The 27,213-nt window shown below is 37.3% G+C and overlaps 1 protein-coding gene across 3 annotated transcripts in view; it reads left to right on the top strand.

Moving 5' to 3' along the window:
• SCAPER (S-phase cyclin A associated protein in the ER) overlaps positions 1-27,213 on the top strand; it is a 440,234-nt gene that overhangs the window by 60,084 nt on the left and 352,937 nt on the right. For all 3 annotated transcript variants that reach the window (XM_058542151.1, XM_058542150.1, XM_058542152.1), the window contains exons 6-8: positions 17,054-17,154; positions 21,557-21,673; positions 26,102-26,262. In XM_058542151.1, the coding sequence (XP_058398134.1) occupies positions 17,054-17,154; positions 21,557-21,673; positions 26,102-26,262 (379 nt within the window). The remainder of the gene's footprint in view (positions 1-17,053; positions 17,155-21,556; positions 21,674-26,101; positions 26,263-27,213) is intronic.

Consider the following 27,213-nt stretch of genomic DNA (forward strand, 5'->3'; position numbering starts at 1 on the left):
TGGTATAGGAAGTCTTGGAGATATGACTTAGCAAAAAGAGCAGTGGGCCAGGGGTCAGTGGACTTTGGGTTCTGTGCCACCAAGAGCAGGTTACTAAACCTCAGTATTATCTTTAAAATGAAGTGACTGACTATAGACAGTGTGACTTCATCACTCATTAAATAATTCTCTGGGATTTGCTCATTATTTCATATCTTTTGCAGCTAATACTTTTACTTATTCAGCCAATTCTTTAGAATTAAATTTTCTAAACAAGACTGGAGAGGATAGAAATTTACTCTGAGGGATTGTAAATTATGACAGTTTATTCTCTCAGAAAGTACCACTAATGAATGTTATATTGGGCATCTGAGAGAATAATCTGTTTAATTCACTCAGGCAAAAGAGCAGCATTTGCTAGCATGCTATTGGTGTTTTATAGCATAGTCTACCTCTTTTCTATGGTTTGAGTTTTCATAGATTCAGCATTTTGGCACATATTGGGTTCCTAACAAACATTTGGTGAGTAAATCATAGAATCTCAGAACTGTAAGTCAAGTTGTCTAATCCACCCATCCATTACACAATTACCCTTGATCATATTCCCTCTAGTAATTCTCTTTTGAAACAGCTCTGCCAGGTGAAAAGCTGTCATTTTCACCCAGTATTTTTTGTTCCCTAACTTATATTTGTATACAAATAGTATAATCTCTTTATGACAAGCCCTTTTATATGTGAAGATAGCTGTCATGCCATCTCTGTAGTCTTTTGAAGTCTAGTCATCCAGTTCTTAGTATAGTTCCTATTATGACATGATTTTAAGGTCTTCCTTATGGTCAGACTTGTTTTTTTGTGTTCTGTTTTATCTATCTAGCCTCCTTAAATTGTGCTTAGAATTGCTTATCAGTCAAGCTCTTGGTAGCCAGCAACAGAAATAGACTCTGGCTGATTTAAGTAGAAAAAGTAATTTATTGGGAGGGTATTGGATAGTCCACAGACTTGTCAGTAAGGCCAATGAATCAGGGTTAGAAAATAGGCAGAAACCAAGGGAGGTTTTACAGCAGAAACATTTGGCTAGGATGTAGTGTGTGTGTGTGTGTGTGTGTGTGTGTGTGTGTGTTTTAACAACACCATTGCCTCTTGATGTTTGCCTTACCTGCTTGAGATTCAACGTCTCAGGCAAGTGAGTCTGACTGGTGAAGTCCCAATCATATTTCTATGCTTTACTGCCATGTGGTAGGGAGGAGGAGGATCTCCTCCTTTCACTTCTGTACAAGAACCCAATCACCAAAACTAGAACAAGAGTGGAAATGCTGGTTAGCAATAAAAAAAATTAGAAAAATATGTTTAATAACAAATGGAATACCCTCAGAGGAGGTGGTCTCATTTTACCCTGTGCTGGTCAGACCCCCAGCCTTTTCATAGATGTTATTATACTTGTATTGTGGAAGTGTGAGACCATATTTGTTTTTTCCTTTGGCTCAGCAAACTATTTACTCAGCTTGAGTTTAGTGTCAAATGAAATTCTTGTCTTTTTGTATGTGCCCTGTGTTGTTAAGATCAACTTTCTCCCAGTCCTTTACTTGTACTGTTAGTTACTGGATCAAAGAGTAGACCTGGAAATTTATCAGTTTAAAATCCCATCTTTTTAGATTTGCCTAATTACTGTAGACTGTCTAGAGCAGTGCTGGCCAATAGAAATATAGTGTGAACCATATATATACTTTTAAACTTTCTAGTAGCTACATTAAAAAAGTAAAATGACGGGCTGGCTCAGTGGCATAGTAGTTGAGTTTGCGTGCTCCGCTTTAGCGGCCTAGGGTTCATGGGTTAGGATCCTGGGCGCAGACGCACCGCTTATCAAGCTATGCTGTGGCAGGCGTCCCACATGTAAAGTAGAGGAAGATAGGCACAGATGTCAGCCCAGGGCCAATCTGCCTCAGCAAAAAGAGGAGGATTGGCAACAGATGTTAGCTCATGGCTAATTTTCCTCACCCCCCTGCCCCCCCACCCCCCCACTCTCAAAAAGTGAAAAGAAACAGGTGAAATTAATTTTAATAATATTTTTTATTTAACCTAATATATCAAAAAATATTTCAACATGTAATCAGTATAAACATTATTAAGAAGATATTTTACATTGTTTTTTTAGGTCTGAGTCTAAATCAGTTCAGACTAGCCACCTTTAAAGCACTCAGTAGCCACATGTGGCAAGTACTTACCCTATTGAACAGTACAGGTTTATATATTTTTTGGATTCTGTTGTATACCATAGCTTTATTTCATCTGTAAATTGGATGAGCATGCCCTGTATTTCTTTATCAAAATCACTAGTAAAAATAAACATTTTTTACTAGTTTATTTATGGGTGGAGGGGCTTCCACTTCTGTAGAGATGGAATAGGAAATTCAGGTCAATTCTCCCACTGAAGACAACTAGAAGAGCTAGAGGATATATAACAAATCTACAGAAAGCTTAGGAGAGTGAAGAATTCTTAGGCAGTGAAGAATTATAGGGGCATGATCCAGCAAAAGATAGAAATCCTTAGGATTCTGTCTTTGAGCTTACATGAGCATGAGCCTACATCATGCTTAAAGGGAACTTTATAGTGCTAAAATGCATATATTTGAAATGAAATAAAGGCTGAAAGCCAGTGATCTAAGTATCCAGCTCAAGAAGTTAGGGGAAAAAGTAAACAGAACCCAAAGAAATCAGAAGGAAAAAATGATAAAGAGCAGAAATTAATAAAATAGAACTGTCGTACATCAGAGATAATCATCAAAGCCAGAAGCCACTGCTGTGGCTAATCAAGAAAAGGAGTTAAAAGGTATGAATAACCAAGATCAGTGATGAAAAAGGTAACATTACTACAGGTCCTACAGACATTAAAAACACAAGAGCTTCTTCTCCCACCTCATTTAAAAGATATGTATTAGAAGTGGCTGGCAGGTTTGGATTGGTTGCAGAAGAGATATTAGAAAATAAGTTAATATACTGAAGATAAAGAGAGGAAGGTTTCTCATTTTCAGAGAAAGTATTTACAGATATGAAAAGGGGAAAGTTTAGAATGAACTCTAGGTGATTGATTGGAATTTGAAAGTATTGATATGAACTCATGGTTGTTATTGTCTGTACTAGCAGGATATAAAAAATAGATGTAGATGTGGGTATATGTATATATTCTTCTGTCTGCTGGGAGGATTTAGAAGCATTGACACACCTATACCAGTGAGCATATTAAACACCTAATCTTGATCAAGATACCATTCTCTGATAAAAGGAACCAGAGCTTCTTGAAGAAATGGCTGATTCTAGGGCAGGGGCAGGGAAAATAAAAGATGAGCCTGAAAAATCTTCTTGTGATAGAAAGTTAGGAAGTGCTCAGAGAGTGATGGGGAGCTGTTGGAAAGACATAGGAGCCAGCATTAAGGGCCTCCCATTGGCTAAATCGGCAACAATTTGAGCATCAAAATAATGATAGTAATGGATCATTCAATAATATAGGAATTGATGAATCCATACAGATATAAATAAGTAAATGGATAAACAAACGAGAGAAGGGAAAGCTCTTCTCTTACAATAGAATGCTAACTAATAAGTGTAGAAGGAATGATGGAATTAGAAAATCACCATTTGGCAACCATTAAAATAGTAATTGATTCATGTGAGAATCAACAGTGGATCTTAAAATTAGTGGGTGAAATTTTGGCGAAGAACAGAATATTTACATAGTTACAGAATATCTCCCTACAAAATATTTATTAATTACAAAGGAAAAATAGTAGGTTTAAGGGGGAGAGTTGGTAGATACCTTCTTAACCAAATAGTCAAAGTTATTATCACCAGTAATAGGCCACATACATATCAGGTGCTTCCTTATGTAATGCACTGAGAAGAACACAGCATCACTAATGTGGTGTTCCTCCCATAACCCAAATCTTAATAATTTAATTTGAATTTAAGTTGATTGACATATTACAAAATAACTGGCCTGTGTTCTTTAAAAATATGAGATCATAAAAGACTGAGGAAGAACTGTTCTAGAATGAGGGAAACATGACAATTAAACACAATGTGTGATCCTGGATTGGATCCTGGATTTAATTTTTTTTTCTGTGAAGGATAGAAGTGGAACAGTTGGTGAAATTTAAGAGTTCTGTGGATTAATTGGTAGTATTGTATCAGTGTTACTGTCCTGATTTTGATGGTTACGCTGTGGTCATATTAGCAAGGGAAATACACTCTGAAGTATATAGAAGTAATGTGGCATCACATCTGCCACTTAATGTCATATGGTTCAGAAAAAAATTATATATGGAGAGAACAACAAAGCAGATGTGCCAAAGTGTTAACTGTTGAGGAATCTGGCTGATGGGTATAAGGGAGTTATTTTTACTATTCTTGCAATTTTGCTATAAGTTTGAAATTATTCTGAAATAAAACATTAAGAAAAACAATATGAAGACATTGCAAATAACCTTATGACTACAACTTTGAAAATTTAGGTGAAAGGTATTAATTTCTAGAAAAACAAAACTGACACAAGAAGAAATTGAAAAGCAACATAGACTTATAACTATTAATCAAATTGATTTGTAATTAAAAATACCCACCCCCCAAATAATTCTCAACTTTAGTGGTTTTACTGGTGAATTCTTCTAAACATTGAAGGTAAAAACAATGCCAGTAAACCAATATCCCTTATAAATACAGGTGCAACATTCTCAACAAAGTACTAGCAAACCAAATCCAGCAGCACACAAAAAGGATTATGCACCATGACCGGGTGGGATTTATCCCAGGAATGCGAAGGTGGTTCAGCATATGAACGTCAATTAATGTAATAAACCATATTAATAGAACGAAGGGAGAAAAAACCCACATGATCATCTCAATAGATAGCATTTGACACAATTCTACACCCTTTCATGATAAAAACACTCAACAAACTAGGAATAGCAGAGAACTTCCTCAACTTGATAAAGGGCATCTATGAAAAACTGACAGGTAACATCATACTTAATGGTGAAAGACTGAAAGTTTTCCTCCCTAAGATCAGGAACAAAGTAGTGATGTCTGTTCTCATGACTTATAATTAATATTGTACTTGAGCTTCTAGCCAGGGCAATTAGACAGGAAAAAGAAAGAAAAGGCATCCAGATGGAAAGGAAGAAGTAAAACTATATTTGCAGATGACATGGTTATCTATATATAGAAAACCCTAAACAATCTGTGCACATACACAAAACTATTAGAGCTAATAAGCAAATTCAGCAAGGTTACAGGATACAAGATCCACGCACAAAAAATCAGTTGTATTTCTATACATTAGCAGTGAACAGTTGAAAATTGAAATTAAGAAAGCAGTTCCATTATAATAGCATCAAAAGGAATAAAACATTTACAAATACATTTAACCAAAGAAGTGCAAGACTTGCACACTAAAAACTATGAAACATCATTAAAAGAAATTAAGGAAGATCTAAATAAAGGGGAAAACATCTGAACTCATGGATTGGAAGACTTAATATTTCGACATTACTCCCCAAAGCAATATGCAGGTTCAGTGCAATCCATATCCAAATTCTAATCTCCTTTTTTTGCAGAAATGGACAAGCTGATCCTAAATTCATATGGAAAAACAAGGGACGTAGAATAGCCAAAACAATCTTGAAAAAGAACAATGTTGGAAGACTTATACTCCCTGAATTCAAAACTTACTACAAAGCTACAATAATAAAAATCTGTGGTACTATAACAGTAACACACCGTTTTGATTATTGTGGTGGAACAAAGATAGACGTACAAATCATGGACTAGAATTGAGAGCCCAAAAATCAATGCACACATCTGTGGCTGTTGATTTTTGACAAGGGTGCCAAGACTATTTAATGGGGAAAGAATAGTCTTTTCAACAAATGGTGCTGGAACTAGGTATCTACATACAAAGAATGAATTTGGATCCGTACCTCACACCATATACAAAAATTAACTGAAAATGGATCAAAGACCTCAATGTAACAGCTAAAACTATAAAACTCTTTGAAGAAAACATAGGTGTAAATCTTTATGACCTTGGACTAGGCAGCAGTTTCTTAGATATGATACCCAAAGCACAAGTAACCAAAGAAAAAAATAGATAAATTGAACTTCATCAAAATTAAAAAATTATGTGTGTTATAGGACACTATCAAGTGAAAAGACAACCCACAGAATGAGACAAAATATTTTCATATCATATATCTGATTACAGTCTAATATCCAGAGTATGTAAGAACTCTTACAGCTCAACAGTAAAAAGGACAAATGACCCAGTTAAAAAATGGGCTAAAGATTTGAATAGGCATTTCTCCAAAGAAGATATACAGATGTCCAATAAGCACATGAAAATATACTCAACATTTTTAGTCACCAGAGAAATGCGAATAAAAACCACAGTAATATCAGTTTACACTCATTAGGATGACTAGAATCAAGAAGTCAGGAAACAGCAAGTGTTGGCGAGGATGTGAAGAATATGGAACCCTCATATATTGCTGATGGGAATGTAAAATGGTGCAGCTGCTGTGGAAAAAACTTTGGTAGTTAATGTTAACAAACTTAGAGTTACATATGACTGAGTAAATCCACTTCTAGGTGTACACCCAAGAGAATTAGAAACATGTTCATGGAAAAACTTGTACATGAATCTTCATAGCAGCATTATTCGTAATAGGCAAAAAGTAGAAACAAACCCAAATATCCATCAGCTGATAAATGAATAAACAAAATATGTTTATTCATGCAATTATTTAGTCATAAAAATGAGTGAAGTATGGATCCATGCTACCAGGTGGATGAACCTTGAAAACATTAAATAAAAGAAGCCAGCCACAAAAGACCACATATTATATGATCCTGTTTATATGAAATGTCCAGAACAGGCCAATTCATAGAGACTGAAAGTAGATTAGTGGTTTCCAAGGGCTGTAGAGAGGGGAGAATGAGTAGTGACTGCTAATGGGTACTGGGTTTCTTTTTGGGGTGATGAAAATGTTCTGGAATTAGATAGCTGCACAACTCTGCATATACAGCGGAATTGTGTAATTTAAAATGGTGAATTTTATAGTGTGTGAATTATATCTCAGTAAAAAAAATTGAGCCAAAAAAAAAAAAAATGCCAGTGTTACACAAATTCTTCTAGAATATAGAAAAAGAGAGAACCTTTTGAGCACAACCTTGATAACCAAAGCTTTTATGAGAAAGGAAAATATAGACCACTTAGCAGTACAGATGCACAAGTCCTAAACCAAATATTGATATATTGAATCTGGTGATTCAAAAATAGGACAGTGCATCACAGTCAAGTTAGGTTCATTCCAGTACTGCAATGTTGGTTTTAACATTTGAATGTGAAATTAGTATTATTCACCAAATTAGATGAATAAAGATAAAAAATCATATGACTGTCTCGATAGATCTAGGAAAAATATTTGATGGAATTCGACACCTATTCATGATAAAACTAGCAAACTGGGAATAAAGGGGAACATCCTTACTGATGTAAAGAATCTGCCAAAAAAACTACAGTAAACATCATACTTAATGGTAAAATTTTGAGAGCTTTCTTTCTGAAATTGAGAATGAGACAAGAAAGCCAGCTATCATTATTTCTATTCTACCTTGTACTTAAGATTGTAGCCAGCACAGAAAGACAAGAATAAGACATAAAAGGTACAAGACTTGATCAGGAAGAAATAAATATGTCATTATTCACAGATGGCATGTATATATATTTAGAAAATCCAGAAGAATCTAAAGAGAAATTATTAGAAGTATTGAGGGAGTTAAAGTTGCTGGATAGAAGTTCAAAATACAAAAACAACAGTAACAGAAAATGAAAAAGAAAAATTTTAAAACAGTTATCATTTATTCTTGGGGTTAAATCTAATATAAGATGTGCAAGACCTCTACACAGAAAACTATAATACATTATTGAGAGACATTGAATAAGATATCTATGGAGATACATGTATCACTTCATGGACTAGAAAAGTCAACATTATAAAAGTGTCAGTTTTCTTCCAGTTGATTTTTAGAATCCATGCAGTTGCAATTAAAATTCCATTTTTCCCCTGGGAAATTGACAAGCTGATTCTAAAATTTGTGTGGAAATGCAAAGGGCTGGAATTAGCCTAGACAATCTCGAGGTCAAAGATATAGTTGGAGGATTCATTTTGCTGGGTTTTAAGATTTATTTTAGAGCTACAGCAATGTAACATAGTTTGGTATTGGTACAAGAATAGGTAAACAGATAATATAACAGAGGAGAGTCTCCAGAAATAGACCCATGCTCTAAAAGATAGTGTTGGAGAGTATCTTCCTGACCTTGTGGTAGGGAAATATTGCTTAAAAATGGCATAAATATCAATATCAGTCTTGAGGTAAAGGGTCCTAAGTTAGACTACCTTAACATTAGGAATTTCTGTTCATCAAAAGATTCCATTGCATTAGGAGAGTGAAAAGGCAAGTATATGTGTGAAACACATAATAACCAACAAAAGGCCCACATCCAAAAGATATAAAGAATTCCTACACATCAAAAAGAAAAAGACAGTTGACCCTTGATAAAAATGGGCAAGAGTCTTGAATAGGCACTTCACAGAAAGAGGATGACCAATAAGCATATGAAAAAGGACTGAAAATCATTAGTAATCAGAAAAATACATATTAAAACCAAAATGAAACCATTATACAATGAGAATGGCTCAGGTTAAAAACAAACAAAACCTCAAATGGACAAAACCAAGTGTAGGTGAGGTGTGGAGCAAGGAGAACTCACATATACTGCTGGTGGGAGTGGCAGCCACTTTGGAAAACAATTAGGTATCATGTACTAAAGTGGAACATATGCTTACCCTGTGACTCAGCAATTCTACTCTTGGGTTTATATTCAACAGAAATACCTACATATGTGCAGAGGACATGTACATGAATAACAGCATATAATTTGTAATATCCCAAATTTGGAAATCACCTAAATGTTCATCATCAGTAGATTGGATAAATAAATATTGGATAAACAAATATTAAAATAACTACATAAATATAAAAATTAATAAATGTTGATAGATTGGATAAATAAATATTCATGCAGTAGAATACTGTTCAGTAGTGACCTTGGACAATGACAATAAATGAATTGCAGGTCCACTCGTCAATATGGATGAACCTAGTAAACAAATGTGTAGAAGAAGCCACAAAATAGTACATACTCTATGAGTGCATTTATATGAATTTCAAAATCAGATAAAATTAAACTATTAGAAGTCAAAGCAGTGGTTACCTTGGAGCAGGGATGGAGTAGTAATTGGTAAGGGACCCCAGGGAACTTTGTTTTTCTTATTTTATTTTTAATATATTTTATTTTTTTTATTGAGGTAACATTGGTTTATAACATTATATAATTTTTGGGTATACATCTTTATATTTCAATTTCTGTGTAGACTACATCATGTTCACCATGCATAGACTAATTACAGTCCATCACTATACATGTGTGTCTAATTACCCCTTTCCCACTGGTAACCACCCATCCGATCTCTGTTTCTATGTGTTTGTTTGTTGTTGTTTTTATCTTCTGTTTATTAATGAGATCATACGGTATTTGACTTTATCCCTCTAACTTATTTCACTTAGCAAAATACCCTCAAGCTCTATCCATGTTGTCACAATCACCACATTTCATCCTTTTTTACGGCTGAGTAGTATTCCATTGTGTATGTATACCACATCTTCTTTATCCATTCATCCCCTGATGGGCACCTAGGTTGCTTCCAAGTCTTGGCTACTGTGAATAATGCTGCAGTGAACATAGAGGTGCATATATCTTTATGTATTCATGTGTTCATGTTCTTTGGATAAATACCCAGCAGTGGAATAGGTGGATTGTATGGTAGTTATATTCTTAATTTTTTGAGGAATCTCTATACTGTTTTCCATAGTGGCTGCACCAGTTTCCACTCCCACCAGCGGCATATGAGAGTTCCCTTTTCTCCACATCCTCTCCAACACTTACTTCCTGTCTTGTTAATTATAGCCATTCTGACAGGCGTGAGATGATATCTGATTATAGTTTTGATTTGCATTTCCCTGCTAATTAGTGATGTTGAACATCTTTTCATGTGCTTTGGGGAAATGTCTGTTCCTCGGAGAAATGTCAGTTCACATCTTTTGCCCATTTTTTAATTGGGTTGTTAGTTTTTTGGTTGTTGAGATGTGTGAGTTCTTTATATATTTTGGATATTACCCCCTTATCAGATATATGGTTTGCAAATATCTTCTCTCAATTGTTAGGTTGTCTTTGTTTTGTTGATGGTTTCCTTTGCTGTGCAGAAACTTTTTAGTTTGATGTTCCATTTGTTTATTGTTTTCTATTGTTTCCCTTGCCTGGTCAGACATGGTATGTGAAAATACGCTAAGACCGATGTTGAAGAGCGTACTGCCTATGTTTTCTTCTAGAAGTTTTATGGTTTCAGGTCTTACATTAAAGTCTTTAATCTATTTTGAGTTGATTCTTGTGTATTGTGTAAGATAATGGTCTACTTTCATTCTTTTGCATGTGGCTGTCCAGTTTTCCCACCACCATTTATTGATGAGACTTTCCTTTCTCCATTGTATGTGCTTGGCTCCCTTGTTGAAAATTAGCTGTCCTTGGATGTGTGGGTTTATTTCTGGGCTCTCAATTGTGTTCTGTTAATCTGTGTGTCTGTTTTTCTGCCAGTACCGTGCTGTTTTGGTTACTATAGCTCTGTAGTATATTTTGAAATCAGGGATTGTGATACCTCCAGCTTTGTACTTTTTTCTCAGGATTCCTTTAGCTATTCGGGGTCTTTTGTTGTTCCATATAAATTTTAGGGTTCTTTGTTCTATTTCTGTGAAAAACGTTGTTGGAACTTTGATAAGGATTGCATTGAACCTGTAGATTGCATTAGGAAGTGTAGACATTTTAACTATGTTAATTCTTCCAATCCAAAGCGTGGAATATCTTTCCATTTCTTTGTGTCTTCAGTTGCTTTCAGCAGTGCTTTATAGTTTTCCATGTACAGGTCTTGCACTTCTTTGGTTACGTTTATTCCCAAGGTATTTTATTCTTTTTGTTGCTATTGTAAATGGGTTTGTATTCTTAATTTCTCTTTCTGCTACTTCATTGTTAGTGTATAGAAACGCAACTGATTTTTGTATGTTGATTTTTTATCCTGCAACTTTACCATATTCATTTATTATTTCTAAAAGTTTTTTGGTGGATTCTTCAGGGTTTTCTATATATAAAATCATCGTCATCTGCAAATAGTGAGTTTCACTTCTTCCTTCCAATTTGGATCCCTTTTATTTCTCTTTATTGCCTGATTGCTCTGGCTAGGACTTCCAATACTATGTTAAATAAGAGTGGTGAAAGTGGGCATTTTTGTCTGCTTCCTGTTCTTAGAGGGATAGCTTTTAGTTTTTCTCCATTGAGAATGGTATTAGCTGTGTGTTTGTCATATGTGGCCTTTATTATATTGAGGTACTTTCCTTCTACCTCTTTTACTCAGAGTTTTTATCATAAATGGATGCTGTATCTTGTCAAATGCTTTCTCTACATCTACTGAGATGATCATGTGATTTTTATTCTTCATTTTGTTAATGTGGTGTATCACGTTGATTGATTTGTGGATGTTGAACCATCCCTGCATCCCTGGAATAAGTCCCACTTGATCATGGTGTATGATCTTTTTAATGTATTGTTGTATTTGATTCGCCAGTATTTTGTTGAGTATTTTTGCATCTGTGTTCATCAGTGATACTGGCCTGTAATTTTCTTTTTTGTGTGTTGTCCTTATCTGGTTTTGGTATCAGGATAATGTTGGCTTCGTAGAATGAGTTAGGAAGCTTCCCCTCCTTTTCAGTTTTGTGGAAGAGGTTGAGAAGGATAGGTATGAGTTTGAGAAGGATAGGTATTAAGTCTTCTTTGAATGTTTGGCAGAATTCACCAGGGAAGCTGTCTGGTCCTGGACTTGTATTTCTTCAGAGTTTTTTTTTGTTTTGTTTTGTTTTTTTTGTGAGGAAAATCAGCCCTGAGCTAACATCCATGCTAATCCTCCTCATTTTTGGCTGAGAAAGACCGGCCCTGAGCTAACATCTATTGCCAATCCTCCTCGTTTTTTTTTTTTCCCCAAAGCCCCAGTAGATAGTTGTATGTCATAGTTGCACGTCCTTCTAGTTGCTGTATGTGGGACGTGGCCTCAGCATGGCCGGAGAAGCGGTGCGTCGGTGCATGCCCGGGATCTGAACCAGGGCTACCAGCAGCGGAGCACGCACACTTAACTGCTAAACCACGGGGCCTGCCCCAGAGGTTTTTGATTACTGTTGTGATCTCCTTACTGGTGATTGGTCTATTCAGATTATTTCTTCTTGATTCAGTTTTGGAAGGTTGTATGATTCTGAGAATTTATCCATTTCTTCTAGATTATCCAGTTTGTTGGCGTATAGCTTTTCATAGTACTCTCTTATAATCTTTTTTATTTCTGAGGTGTCCATTGTAATTTCTCCTCTTTCATTTCTGATTTTATTTGAACCTTCTCTCTTTTTTTCTTGGTGAGTCTAGTTAAAGCTTTGTCAATTTTATCTGTCTTTTCGAAGAACCAGCTCTTAGTTTCATTGATTTTTTTCAGTTGTTTTTTCAGTCTCTATTTCATTTATTTCTGCTCTGATTTTTATTTCCTTCCTTCTACTGATTTTGGGCTTTGTTTGTTCTTCTTTATTTAGTTCCTTTAGGTACACTGTTAGATTGTTTATCTGAGACTTTGCTTGTTTGTTGAGGTAGGCCTGTATTGTTATAAACTTCCCTCTTAGAACCACTTTTGCTGTATCCCATAAATTTTGACATCTAATTTTCATTTGTCTCCAGGTATTTTTGATTTCTCCTTTGATTTCTTCATTGACCCAATCATTGTTCAGTAGCATTTTGTTTAATCTCTACATATTTGTGGCTTTTCTGATATTCTTCCTGTAGTTGATTTCTAGTTTCATACTGTTGTGGTCGGAAAAGATGCTTGGTATTATTTCAGTCTTCTTAAATTTATTGAGACTTGTTTTGTGGTCTAGTATCTGATCAGTCCTGGAGAATGTTCCATGTGCATTTGAAAAGAACGTGTATTCTGTGGTTGTTGGATGGAATGTTCTGTATATATCTACTAAGTCCTTCCAGTCTAATGTGTCATTTAAGCCAATATTTCTTTATTGATCTTCTGTTTGTATGATCTATCCATTGGTGTCAGTGGAATGTTAAAGTCCCCTCCTATTATTGTGTTACTGTCTATTTCTCCTTTTATGTCCGTGAATAATTGCTTTATATATTTAGGTGCTTCTGTGTTGGGTGCATAGATATTTACAAGTGTTATATCCTCTTGTTGGATTGTTCTCTTTATCATTATGTAGTGCCCTTCTTTGTCTCTTGTTACAGTTTTTCTTTTAAAGTCTGTTTTGTCTGAGATAAGTATTGCTACCCCAGCTTTCTTTTCATTGCTATTTGCATGGAGTATCTTCTTCCATCCCTTTACGTTCAGTTTGTGAGTGTCTTTAGATCTGAAGTGTGTCTCTTCTATGCAGCATATATATGGGTCTTTTTTTTTTAATCCAATCGTCCACCCTATGCCTTTTGATTGGAGCATTTAGTCCATGGATATGTAAAGTAGCTGTTGATAAGAATTTACTTATTGCCATTTTGTTACTTTTTTTCTGGGTGTTTTAGTAGTTCTTCTCTGTTCCTTTCTTCTTCTCTTGCTCTTTTCCCTTGTGGTTTGATGGCTTTCTTTAGTATTACGTTTGCGTTCCTTTCTCTTAATTTTTTGTGTATTTATTATAGGTTTCTGGTTCATGATTACCATGAGGTTCATATATAATAACCTATGTATATAGCAATCTGTATTAAGTTGATGGTCTCTTTGGTTTGACCTCTTGCTAAAAGCTCTACTCTTTTACTCCCCTCCTCCCACATTTTATGTTTTTGATATCCTATCTGATCCCTTTTTTTGTGCACTGTGTATCTATTACCCTCTTATCATGGAAATAGATAATTTTAGTACTTTTGTCTTTTGACCTTCATATTAGCTTCATAGGTGGTTGATCTACTACCTTTGGTGTGTATTTGCCTGTACCAATGATTTTATTGCTTTTTTTTTTTAATAATTTTCTTATTCCTATTTGTGGTCTTCTCTTTTCCACTTAAATAAACATTTTTTGGAAAACTGGTTTATTGGTGATAAACTCCTTTAGTTTTTGCTTGTCTGGGAAACTCTTTATCTGTTCTTCCATTCTGAATGATAACCTTGCCAGGTAGAGTATTCTTGGCTGTAGGTTTTTTCCTTTCAGCACTTTAAATACATAATGCCACTCCCTTCTAGCCTGTAAGGTTTCTGCTGAGAAGTCAGCTGATAGCCTTATGGGGTTTCCTTTGTATATAACTTGTTGCCTTTCTCTTGCAGCTTTTAAGATTCTCTCTTTAATTCTTGACATTTTAATTATAATGTGTCTTGGTGTGGGCCTCTGGGTTTATCTTGTTTGGTGCTCTCTGTGCTTTCTGTACCTGGATATCTGTTTCCTTCTTTAGGTTAGGAAAGTTTTCAGCTATTATTTCTTCAAATAGATTCTCTGCCCCTTTGTCTCTCTCTTCTTCTGGGACACTGATAATATGGACGTTAGTGTGCTTGCTGTTGTCCCAGAAGTCCCTTAGACTGTCCTCATTCTTTTTAATTCTTTTTTCTTTTCTCTGTTCAGCTTGGGTGATTTCCTCTAGTCTTTAGTCCAGCTTACTAATCTGTTCTTCTGTGTCATCTGCTCTGCTATTGAGTCCCTCTAGTGAATTTTTCATTTCTAGTACTGTATTCTTCATTTCTGATTTGTTCTTTTTTATATTTTCCAGTTCTTTGTTAAAATTCTCACTGAATTTATCCATTCTTCTCCCAAGGTCAGTGAGCATCCTTATGACTTTTAGTTGGTACTGTTTGTCAGGTAAATTGTTTATCTTTGTTTCATTTAGTTCTTTGTCTGGGGTTTTGTCCTTTTCTCTTACTTGGATTGTATTCCTTTGTATCCTCATTTGTCCCTTTCTCTGTGCTTATATCTACGTAGTAAGTAGCTCAGCTACGTCTCCTGATCTTGGGGAGGTGGCCTTATGTAAGAGATGCCTTTTGAGGCCCAGCAATGTACTTCCTTCTCGTCACCAGTTCCAGATGTTCCAGGAGTGTCCCCTCTGTGGCCTACGTGTTTCCTTCTGTTGTGGCAGGGTTGCTCTTGCTGCAGGTGCCTGGGGAGGCTTGGCTGTCCCCCTGGCTGGCTGGTTGTAATGCTCAGCTGAGCATGGCTTCTGTGGACCCTTCAGTCACTTTATTGGGTATGGGGAGCCCTGGCACAGTTGGCTGCAAGGTCTAATAGCACATTCCTGTTGCAGTATTTCTGTTAAGTGAGTAGGCTCCCAGTGTGGCTGGTTGTTAGACTCAGGGGCTTATAATTTTTTTAGGCCTCTGGCCTGAAAGGCTATCATTAGCTCTCTCAGAATTGTAGCTGAGTGGGGCCAGCCCCAGGCATGGGAGCACCCAGTTGTTTCAGGCTTTGGAAGGTGGGGCTGATCCCCTATGTGGCTGTTTCAGAAGCACAGGTCTACCGCAGCTGACAAGCCCCATCACCTGCAGCACCACACACCCTGTCAACACAGTCCTACCTCATGCGCGTGTGCTGACCCACTGAAGTGGACTCAGTCGCCCCACTGCAGAGGCCCCACACGCTCCACCAACGCAGGCTGTCTTGCACACCCTGCCCTGCAGAAGCTGACCCATTCACCCAGCTTCAGAGGTTCCTGGCACCCTGCCTGTACGAGCCTACCAGTTGCCCAAGCGCTTGCTGTTGGGTGGGGCCAGTCCCTAGGGCGGGCTGCCTGCCCTGGCTGAGCTGGATTAAAGCGTTGCTCTAGTGGGTGGGGCAGACCCCTCACCTAACAGGTTAGGGGAAGAACTCCAATGGTGTCTGCTGGTATCTGTGTCCACAGGCCTTTACTAGGTCACAGTAATGGCTGCTGTGAATGTCTCAGTCTCTGGGGAAGTCTCACCTCTCACTGAGATGCACCAAGAGCCTATCAGGTGAGTCCCTTTTCACCAAAGGACTATTGATCTTTCTTTCTGTTGATTTTAGGTTGCTTTCTGAAACAAGTGAATTTGTGTGTGGGCCCTTTAAGAGCAGGCTTTTTTTTCCCTTCTGTCTAGTAGCTTTTTTGGGAATATTCCCTGTTCTAGTTAATAGCCAGGAAAGGAAGATATTATGACACTTGTCTTGGTTGTACTGATTCCAAAAGCTGCTTATTGTGGTGATGCTCTGCTGCTCAGATCCCCCACTCCTCCAGGGAAGGCTTCTTACCTTAACATTGCTCTCGGCCAGCCCTGAAGAGCCGAGGCTTGAAGGTGCCTTTCTTCTCTCCAGAAAGGAATTTCTGCCTCTTTCGCCTCAGTCAGCACTGTCCCTTGTTGTGGGTTTTTGTTTTTAATCCAGTTTTCAGTTCTCTCTCGGGTGATAGTTCCAAGTGTAGTTGTAAATTTGTTGTGTCCATGGGAGGAGCTGAGTTCAGAGTCCACCTATGCCGCCATCTTGACACCAACCTCACCAGGGAACTTTAGAGACTGGCATTGTTATATTTTTTGTCCTGGATGGTGGTTGCATGGATCTTTGCTTTGAAATAATTTATCTGTACATTTATGTTCTGTGCGCTTTTCTGTTTATTAAACTTCACAATAAAAATTAAGAGAATGGTCATTTGGGGAGGTCTTGAGAAGGAATATCAATACCATCTCTTGGTCTTTGGACTCGCAGCTTCACTAATTTCTTACCAAATAGTGAGAATGAAAACAAAACAAAACCCAAAAAACTAGATAGTAGATATTGCTGCTTCCTCAATGAGGAGTGTAATGTAAACATTATTAATTCATAAGTCTTTCACTCTAAAGGTTTTCTTGAAACTTTTTAGTCTCAGAATGGAATTTAGTGTTTGTTTTTTGTTTTGAATTAGGAGGTGCTAATGATGCTGGATAACTATGTAAGAGATTTCAAAGCATTGATTGACTGGATTCAACTTCAGGAAAAGCTAGAGAAGACAGATGCTCAAAGCAGGTAATGAACTCTGGTCTTTATATTTTTAGCAGCCAGCAGTTTCAAAAGCAGTCATTGAAATTGATAATGAACTTGACTTCAGCTTAACTTGAAACCTGTAAAAATCTAAAAGTTGAGAGCTGCATTTCTCATTCAGTTCGGTAACAAATATCTATTTCCTTCTGGTGCAAGGCACTTTTATCCAGTACAAGAATTTAATTGTTGAATATGATACATTTACTACTCTCTTGAATTTATATTTTGTGTATATTTTGTATATGTATTATTAAAAAAAAACTATTATAGGTGTTCGGAGAAGGACATGGTCATTTTTCTTTTGGGGGTAGATCAGGAAAGATTTCATGGAGGATGCAGAAGTGTTTAAAGGATATGATGGATTTTAACAAGTGGTTGGCCCTTCATATGAAGGGAGTAAATGAAGACAGCTGTGGAAGTACAGAGCATGTGTGAAGTGAAAGTAATGTAGGGAAAGGTATGGAATTTCCTCTTAATGTGGTAGGCAGTGAGGAAAATTGATGATTTTTGGTTAGGAGAATAATGAGAGATCAAAGCTACTTTAGAAACTTTCATTTGGAATCAGCACACAACATCTTAGTGCTTACATGCCAGGCTCTGGGACTATTGTGGTGAAGAAAACAGATGCAGTCCCTGCCCTCATGAAGTGTACAGTACATTCACAAGACTGATGCTAAATACTTATCTATGTACAAAGTGTCATCAAAAAGAAATACAGTGTACTTTGGGAGTATAAGAAAAGGCACCATCAACCAGTTTGCTGAGTCCAGGAAGGCTTCCCTGAGGAGGTTATATTTAAGTGAGATAGAAGTATCAAGTAGGAGTTAGCTTGACAAAGAGAAGAAAAGAGTAATCTCAGGATATGTGATATCCTGGAGGTGGAAGAGAGCACAGTGTAGTCAGGGAATTTAGAGTTTAGCAGGGCTGGAGTGAAGAAAACAAGGGGAAAAGTAGCATGAAATGAACCTATAGCGAGGTGGGCTGGGACCAGATTAGGTAGGGCTCTGTATACCTGATAAAAACTTTAGACTTTATTTTGAACGATAAAAAGTTTGTAAGTAAGAAAGTGACAAATCAGACTTGTGTTTTTAAAAGATCTTTCTGGCTTCAGTGTGGGAAGGTTGAGGTGCAGCAGTATAGTTGTAGATGATGGCTACTCAGACTAGAGTAGTGGCAGTAGGGTGAGTTGAGAGAGATTCTAGAAATACGTAATCAACTGGATTTAGTATTATTTTGGTTATGTTCAAAGGCGAAAGAACAATTTATTATTTAATTTAGATTTATTAGTGAAACCTAAGCCCTTGTAAACTGGGCCAAGTCACATGGAGCTACAGTAATGCCTTTTTCCTTTTACCCAGAGAAGACAGGACTGGGCTGCCTCTTTCCCTTGGATTTAACCTTGGTTCTATCTCAGTAAGTGGAACCATCCAGTAGAGAAGGCATCCTTGGTCCCATCCTAGTGCATCAGCCCCATGGGAGAACCAAGAGAGTGAAGGAATCCCAGGAGACAAATCCAGGAAGGCTTGGTCTCCAGGAAACCAAATCCAGGGAAACCATGATATGTTGATTCTTTTAACATTTTTGTTCCTAACAATGAAAATTTCTGATGTGATTTTATGGTGCCTGCTTTACCCACAGTCCCTGGATAGATCAGGCCTAGTTGTCTTTGTTTGTACCAAGCAATTTCACCCTTACCCACTGATGATAGGTGATTGGATCTGTGGGGTACATTCCTTCACTGGGTTGAACCAAGTTAAGAGATCATCATGCTGATTTAGGAGTGTTGGCTATATTGCCCTAGTGAAGATAAGTAGAGGAAAGCAGATTCAAGGAAAATGGAGTAGATGTCCAGAGAGAAGCAGAGATGAGAGAAATCATGTGGTCTTTGAGAGCTGGAGAGTGTTGCTTTAAAGCCTGTCTCTTCCAGGTCTAATCCTCATGAGCCCTGCTTCTTTTTCCCCCACCTTGGATGTCCTTGACCATGTACAGTTTACGTCCTTACAATAATCTCTATTACTTTCCTTTTTTATTTAACTTGAGTTTCTGTTTTTTGTAGCCAAAAAGGGTCTGTAGTGTAACCATCAATGCATTAAAAAAGCTAACTAGATTTTTTTTTCTTCGTTGCAAACTCCTTGCAAACCTTGCAAACTTCCTCAGACTTGTTGAGGATTATATTGAGAAAGAGTCAGAGGCCAAGTCCAAGCTTAACAGCCATCCCTGTCCTGGCATCATGGTTCAAAAATATACCTGAGGCGTCTCGTCTTACCTTAACCACTTATCAGCATTTCTCCTCTTTGCTTCTTGAGGCAGCTCCTAGAGATAGAAAGGAACTTTAAATTCCCTGTAGATGGCATTATCCATCTTACATTCCTCAAATCATGCCTCAAAATTCATTTCACCTAGATTTAAGATTTAAATGTAAAAACTGAAATTCTACATATTTCGAGAAGAAAATTTAGATCAATACTTATATATTTTTATTGTGAGTAAGGGCTTTGTAAGACAAAGGCAGAAATCACAAAGGAAAATATTGATAGGCTTGACTTAATGGTGAGGAAGTATGCCTTTCTGCATCAAAAAATAAAAATTAAGGGTTGGCCCGGTGGCATAGTGGTTAAGTTCATGTGCTCCGCTTTGGCGGCCCAGGGTTCATGGGTTCAGATCCTGGGCACAGACCTACACACCACTCATCAAAACCATGCTGTGATGGTATCCCATATTCAAAATAGAGGAAGATTGGCACAGCTGTTAGCTCAGGGACAATCTTCCTCAAGCAAAAAGAGGAAGATTTGCAACAAATGTTAGCTCAGGGCCAGTCTTCCTCAACAAAAAAAAATTTAAAAAAGTAAAAATTAAATTAAAAGTGAAATAGTTACATCATCCATGCCAAAGGATTTGTAGCCGTAATAGTAATTATAATAGTAGTAGTAGTGTAAACGATTTCATATCAATTAGAAAATGATGCAAATCCCAGTGGAAAAAAATGGGCAAAAGATACCAGTGTGCAAATCCCGAAAGAAGAAATTCAAAAGGCTGGTAAAAAAGTTCAGCCTCACTACTAGTGATAATAAACATTTATAATTTAAAAAACAAAAATACAATTATTTGCCAATGAAGTTTTTTTTTTAATTAAACACCTTCATTGAAATTCTTTTAGGAAAAAGAACTCGTCATAAGACTGAAGCTCTAGCACAGGCATCAGCAACCTTTTTCTGTAAAGTACCAGAGAGTAAATATTTTAAACTTTGCAGGCAGTGCTGTCTCCATGAGCCAATGACATTTTTAAAACAAAATACCAACTGTCTGCAAGGTTCAAGGGAAATGAGCACTTTTCATCTGGTGGAAGTATAGTCATGTGCTGCATAACGACATTTTGGTCAATGGTGGACTGCATATATGATGGTGGTCCTATATGATTAGTAACATATAGCCTAGGTGTGTAGTTAGGCTACACCATGTAGGTTTGTGTAAGTACAGTCTATGATGTTCATACAATGGAGAAATTGCCTAACAATGCATTTGTTAGAATGTGTCCCTGTCAAGTGACACTTGACTGTGTAATTTATTATAAGCCTTTGAAAGGTGATTTGGCAATAAGTTGTCAAAAGCTTTAGACTTTATTTTAATAACCTTTTATTGCAGTTTTCTTGTTTTCTAACCATAAATGGTTAGAGAAATTTTTTTCTCTTTAATGAGAGAAAAAAATCACAATCACTAGATTGAACGGAGGGTAAGAGACAAGGAGATTCTGGGGAGTTATGGAGGTCTGTCTGAGGGCATAGGAGTCGAGAAGACATTACTTGAGAAAAACATTTTAGTACAGGTTGTGCATCCTGTCAAGTGATTGGTTGTCGGGCCAGTGAAGGAGGAGTAGTAGTTAGCTTTCCCAGCAAAGAGCGATGAAATGTTTATGCTCCCACTCTCATGGGTGATTAAGAGGTAGAGGAAGGAGACTTCATATTGTCCTGTGTGTTCTTCACCTAACCCTTATCACTGTCTTTCTGTCTTGATCCCTGTTCTAGACACTTAGTTCTCCATGTTGTCGCACACAAGTAGCCTTAATTGATACCATTGCCTTTTTAATGTGTTTTTAGCTGGCTGTGTGGAGGCTTTTAAAACATAAGCAGTATATCTCATGTCTTTGTAACCCAATGGCCGTTTTTAGATAAGTAGGGTTGTGTTGCTATGCTACAGTGGGTGGAAAATCTGGGACCATACATCATCTGTGATTGCTTACTGGTAATATGGTAGCTTTCTGGTAAACAGTGCTCCAGAGAAAGATTGTGAGGTGGTTATGTTTTTACCCACTAACAACCAAGAGAAAAGATCAGGATTTTAACCCCCTTTTCTCTGTTAATTTAATCTACCATATGTCTTGAATTGGCAGACCAACTTCACTGGCGTGGGAAGTAAAGAAGATGTCTCCAGGACGTCATGTGATTCCAAGTCCATCAACAGATAGAATAAATGTAACATCAAATGCTCGAAGAAGCTTAAATTTTGGGTGAGATGAACTCAAAAAAGCCTACTAAGGCTTGCATTACAGTAAATTATTTTCTGTGGATAATATAGTATTGTAAAATTGATATTCTGCTATAGAAATATCCATGTATAGATTTGTGTATATGTTTGAAATTGTTTGAATAAAAAGTTAAAAAAGGGGGCTGGCCCAGTGGCATAGTGGTTAAGTTCGTGCGCTCTGCTTTGGCTGTCTGGGGTTCACAGGTTCAGATCCCAGGTGTGGACACAGCCACCACAGCGTGGCTTGACAAGCAGCCCACATGCAAAATGGAGGAACATTTTAGTACAGGTTGTGCATCCTGTCAAGTGATTGGTTGTCGGGCCAGTGAAGGAGGAGTAGTAGTTAGCTTTCCCAGCAAAGAGCGATGAAATGTTTATGCTCCCACTCTCATGGGTGATTAAGAGGTAGAGGAAGGAGACTTCATATTGTCCTGTGTGTTCTTCACCTAACCCTTATCACTGTCTTTCTGTCTTGATCCCTGTTCTAGACACTTAGTTCTCCATGTTGTCGCACACAAGTAGCCTTAATTGATACCATTGCCTTTTTAATGTGTAATATGTTCAAACATACTTAGGATCCAGAAATTAAAACCCATAAACATATTTCATGCTAAATGATTCATAACATGAACTGGCAATTCCTTTCACAGCAGTAGATCTAAATATATATCATAAACTGTGTTATTGTCATGCAGATTACATTTTTATACATTATAATCCCATCAATACATTATTTATTTATTTTTTTTTCTGTGTGAGGAACATCAGCCCTGATCTAACATCCATGCCAATCCTCCTCTTTTTGCTGAGGAAGACCGGCTCTGAGCTAACATGTATTGCCAATCCTCCTCCTTTTTTTTCCCCAGAGCCTCAGTAGATAGTTGCATGTCATAGTTACACATCCTTCTAGTTGCTGTATGTGAGACGCCGCCTCAGCGTGGCCAGAGAAGTGGTGCGTCGGTGTGCACCTGGGATCCGAACCGGGGCCGCCAGCAGCTGAGCGCGTGCACTTAACCACTAAGCCACGGGGCCGTCCCCCCATCAATACAATTTTATAATTATTGTTTTATGTAGTTGTCTTTTAAATCAGATAGGAGAAGAAAAGAGTTATAAAGAAAAATACACTTATATTATCTTTTGTATTTACCTATGTAATTGCTTTTTACTGGAACTCTTTATTTCTTCATGTGGATTCCAGTTACTGCCTAGTGTCCTCTCATTTCGGCCTGAAGGACTCCTTTTAGTATGTCTTGTTGGGCAGGCCTGCTAGTGACAGTTTTTCTCAGTTTTTGTTTATCTGAGAATATCATAGTTTATCCTTCAGTTTTTGAAGGATAGTTTTGCAGTGCATAGAATTCTGGGTTGAAAGTCTTTTTCTTTCAGCACTTTGAGTATGTCCTCTCACTGCCTTCTGTCTTCTGTGGTTTCTGATGAGAAATAAGCTGTTACTCTTATTGAAGATTCTTTTATGAGATGCCTCACAGAATTTTCTCTTGCTGCTTTCAAGATTCTCTCTTTCTCTTTGGCTTTTGATAGCTTGACTATGATGTATCTATGTGTGAATCTCTGAGTTTATCCTCCTCTGAATTTGTTGAGCCTTTTGGATGTATAGAAGAATGTTTTTCATCATATTTGGAAAGTTTTTTCCATTATTTCTGTTCCTTTCTCTCTGTCTTCTCCACTGTACCTCTGTTGGTACTCGTTATGGTGTTCCACAGGTCTTTGAGGCTCTGTTCATTTTTCTGCATTCTTTTTTCTTTCTGTTTCTCAGATTAGCTAATCTCAATTGACTTCTCTTCAAGTTTGCTGATTCTTTATTTTGGTTGCTCGAATCTGCTGTTGAGCCCCTCTGGTGAATTTTTCATTTCAGTTATTGTACTTTTCAACTCTAGAACGTTTATGTAGTTCTTTTTTATATTTGCTTTCTCTTTATTGATATTCTGTATCTGGTGAAACATTGTTCTAATACCTTAGTTTTTTAGACATGGTTTCTTTTTGTTCTTTGATATTCTTTGAGCATAATTATAATAGCTGTTTTAAAGTCTTTGTCTAGTAAGTCCAATGTCTGGGCTTCTTTGAGGACAGTTTCAGTTACTGTTCTTTTTGTGTGTGAATGGGCCATACTTTCCTGTTTATTTGCATGTCTTGTAATTTTTTGTTGAAAACTAGTTATTTTAAGTAATGTGGCAGCTCTGGAAATCAGATTGCTACCCTCTCCAGGATTTGTTATGGCTGTTTGGGGTGTTATTGTTGTTACTGTATGTTTAGTGACCTTCTTAAACTAGTTTTCTGAAGTCTCTGTTCTTTGTATTGTGGAGCCACGAAAATCTCTGCTCAGTTATCTTAGTCGTCAACTAATGATTTTTTTTTTTATAATTTTATTTATTTATTTATTTTTCCCCCCAAAGCCCCAGTAGATAGTTGTATGTCATAGTTGCACATCCTTCTAGTTGCTGTATGTGGGACGCGGCCTCAGCATGGCTGGAGAAGCGGTGCGTCAGTGCGTGCCCGGGATCCGAACCCAGGCCACCAGCAGTGGAGTGCACGCACTTAACCGCTAAGCCACGGGGCCGGCCCTGTCAACTAATGATTTGACAGAGGTTTCCTTAAATACCTTGAACCAACAAATCTCCTAGCTCTTGTCTGCTTCTGTATGTGTTGGGTATACCTTCAGTGCTCTGGCAGTTTACTGTTCTGCCTTTACTGTTGTTTCCTGCTTCCTCAGAGCCTCAGGGTCAGTTAGAGGTGAGAGATTAGGGCCTTCTCAGATCTTTGCTGGGCATGCACACAACCCTGTGCATGTGTATGGCCTTCTTGATTTCCAGGAATATGTTGGAGCTTTTGAAAGCCCCAAGTGACTATCTCATTCTCCAGCAAACAAAACCAAATGTTTGTATAGTCGAGCACCATTTTAAGGGAAGTTCCCCTATAATACATTCCATGGTCTATGGTTCAGAGTATTGTATAGTGCATGGTTTATTTTAATACTAGAAGCCTTTAAAGCATGTAAGAAACATGTTTCTTTTAGCATGCTGAAAAATTGGGGCTCATAGGCTACCTTTAGTATATCTACTCACTTCAGCTCTTACTGGTTGAGTTACATGCTTACTTAGAATATGTAGTTAGTTACCAAACTTGTTTATTCAAGTTGTGTTCATTATTTTGACTCATAATAAATATTAAGTAAATCAGTGTAATGTGAGTACAAAGAGAGTCATTGTTTCTGTGAAAACTAAGACAAGATTTTGGAAAGCTTTGATAAAGGTGAACTATTAAAATAAAGTTTTGCTTTCAAATGAGTGGATAGGACAACAATAAAAGATTGGGGAAAATGTTATTCAACTTGAGGAGGATTGTGCACTTAGATTGTTTAATAGATGTCTCTAAATTCTCACTGCATTTTAAAGAAACCAAAACCAGACATTGTCAATGAGACATCACACTTGTTCTTTTTTTTTTTTTTTTTTGGGGGGGGAAGATCAGCCCTGAGCTAACGTCCGTGCCAATCCTCCTCTTTTTGCTGAGGAAGACCAGCTCTGAGCTAACATCTATTGCCAATCCTCCTCCTATTTTCCTCCAAAGCCCCAGTAGATAGTTGCATGTCATAGCTGCACATGCTTCTAGTTGCTGTATTGTGGGATGCTGCCTCAGCATGGCCGGAGAAGCGGTGTGTTGGTGTGTGCCTGGGATCTGAACCCGGGCCGCCAGTAGCGGAGTGCACGCACTCAACCGCCAAGCCACGGGGCTGCCCCCATGCTTGTTGTTTTTATAAGAAATGTACACAGGGCCGGCCCCGTGGCTTGGCGGTTGAGTGCGCGTGCTCCGCTGCTGGCGGCCCGGGTTCGGATCCCGGGTGTACACCGACGCACCGCTTCTCCGGCCATGCTGGGGCCGCATCCCACATACAGCAACTAGAAGGATGTGCAGATGACATACAACTATCTACTGGGGCTTTGGGGGAAAAAAATAAATAAAATTTAGAAATGTACACAAAGAAAAGGTGGTTGAAATAGTGCCTATATCAATAGATTGGCAAATTAATGCATATTTATGTTATTAAAAGATGAGTTTTAAATGAAAATAAAAAGGTTAAGGTATATATGCATATTTTTTAAGATTCCCCATTTAACTGAAATTTTCTTTTAAAGTGAACTGAGATCTTCTATATTATCCTTGTTCCCATATAATATGTGATAGTATATTAAATTAATGAAGTATTAGACCAAGATAAATTTATGAATATATTTGCCTGAAATTGCTATGGTAGTATGTTACTCTGTAAATGTGGACACACACACAATTTACTTAAAATTTAAATATATTAATTTTAATAAATTAATAAAAATATATTAATATATTTAAATTTTTAACTTTTATATTTGATTTATTAATGCAGTCATTTTCTCCATAGGAGTTCGCCTGGCACAGTGGCTGCTCCCCGTCTGGCTCCCACAGGTGTCAGTTGGGCTGACAAGGTAAAGGCTCATCATACAGGCTCTACTGCTTCTTTAGATGTAGCACCTGCCCAATCTTGCCCACCAATGACAATGCAGAAGACTTCTCACAAAAATGGCAAGTGACTTTGAATCTACTTTTTTGTGTAGTAGACAGGTGGATATCTGTGGAAGTATTTATTTTATTTGAAATTGGTGCTAATAACCTTATATATTTATCTTTTTGCATCATTTAAGTGATACTAACTTACCTTAGTTAAAATCGTAAAATAATCTTAAAAACTGTATGAAAGCTTATGGAGATCATTCTGGTCTCAGGTTTGCTCTGTGTAGACTCTAAGGAGAATGATTTCATTTGTCAATTCATTTATAAGATCCTTTATAACCCTTTTGACTTAAAGTAGAAAAAAATAGGCTAGTCCATCCTCTAGACAGTATACACTTTTAAGTAGCATGTCACTGCTTCATTTCATTAATATTTGAATGTTATTTTGGTACTAAAAGAATACTCTTTATCTTTGCTCACACATCTGTTTTCTATACCATCAGAATAATTAAGGGGCACAAATACAGAGAAGGGCTGTTATTCTGAGGGCCCACCTGGAATTTATCCCGTAAGAATTTCCTTCATAAAATGTTTTTGTATAGAAATTTGGAGTGGATTTTTTTATACATCTATAGAAGCCTGGATATTAGGATGATAGTAAGTAATAATGAATTTGTGTTATGAGTTAAGGAACAACTTAAGAAACTACTTTCTTTCTTTTTTTTCTTTTTGTGAGGAAGATCAGCCCTGAGCTAACATCCATGCCAATCCTCCTCTTTTTGCTGAGGAAGACTGGCCCTGGGCTAACATCTGTGCCTATCTCCCTCCACTTTATATGGGATGCCGCCACAGCATGGCCTGATAAGCGGTGCCTTGGTGCACACCCGGGATCTGAACCCGGGCCGCCAGCAGCGGAGTGTGCACACTTAACTGCTATGCCACGGGCCAGCCCAGAAACTGCTTTCTTTTTACTTAGTGAAAGATCTCTTCGGAGCCTTTCTGTTCAGAAAAAAATGTTTTATT

The sequence above is a fragment of the Diceros bicornis genome, chromosome 5 (genome assembly GCF_020826845.1).
Source record: "Diceros bicornis minor isolate mBicDic1 chromosome 5, mDicBic1.mat.cur, whole genome shotgun sequence".
In the NCBI taxonomy this organism is placed as follows: Eukaryota; Metazoa; Chordata; class Mammalia; order Perissodactyla; family Rhinocerotidae; genus Diceros; species Diceros bicornis.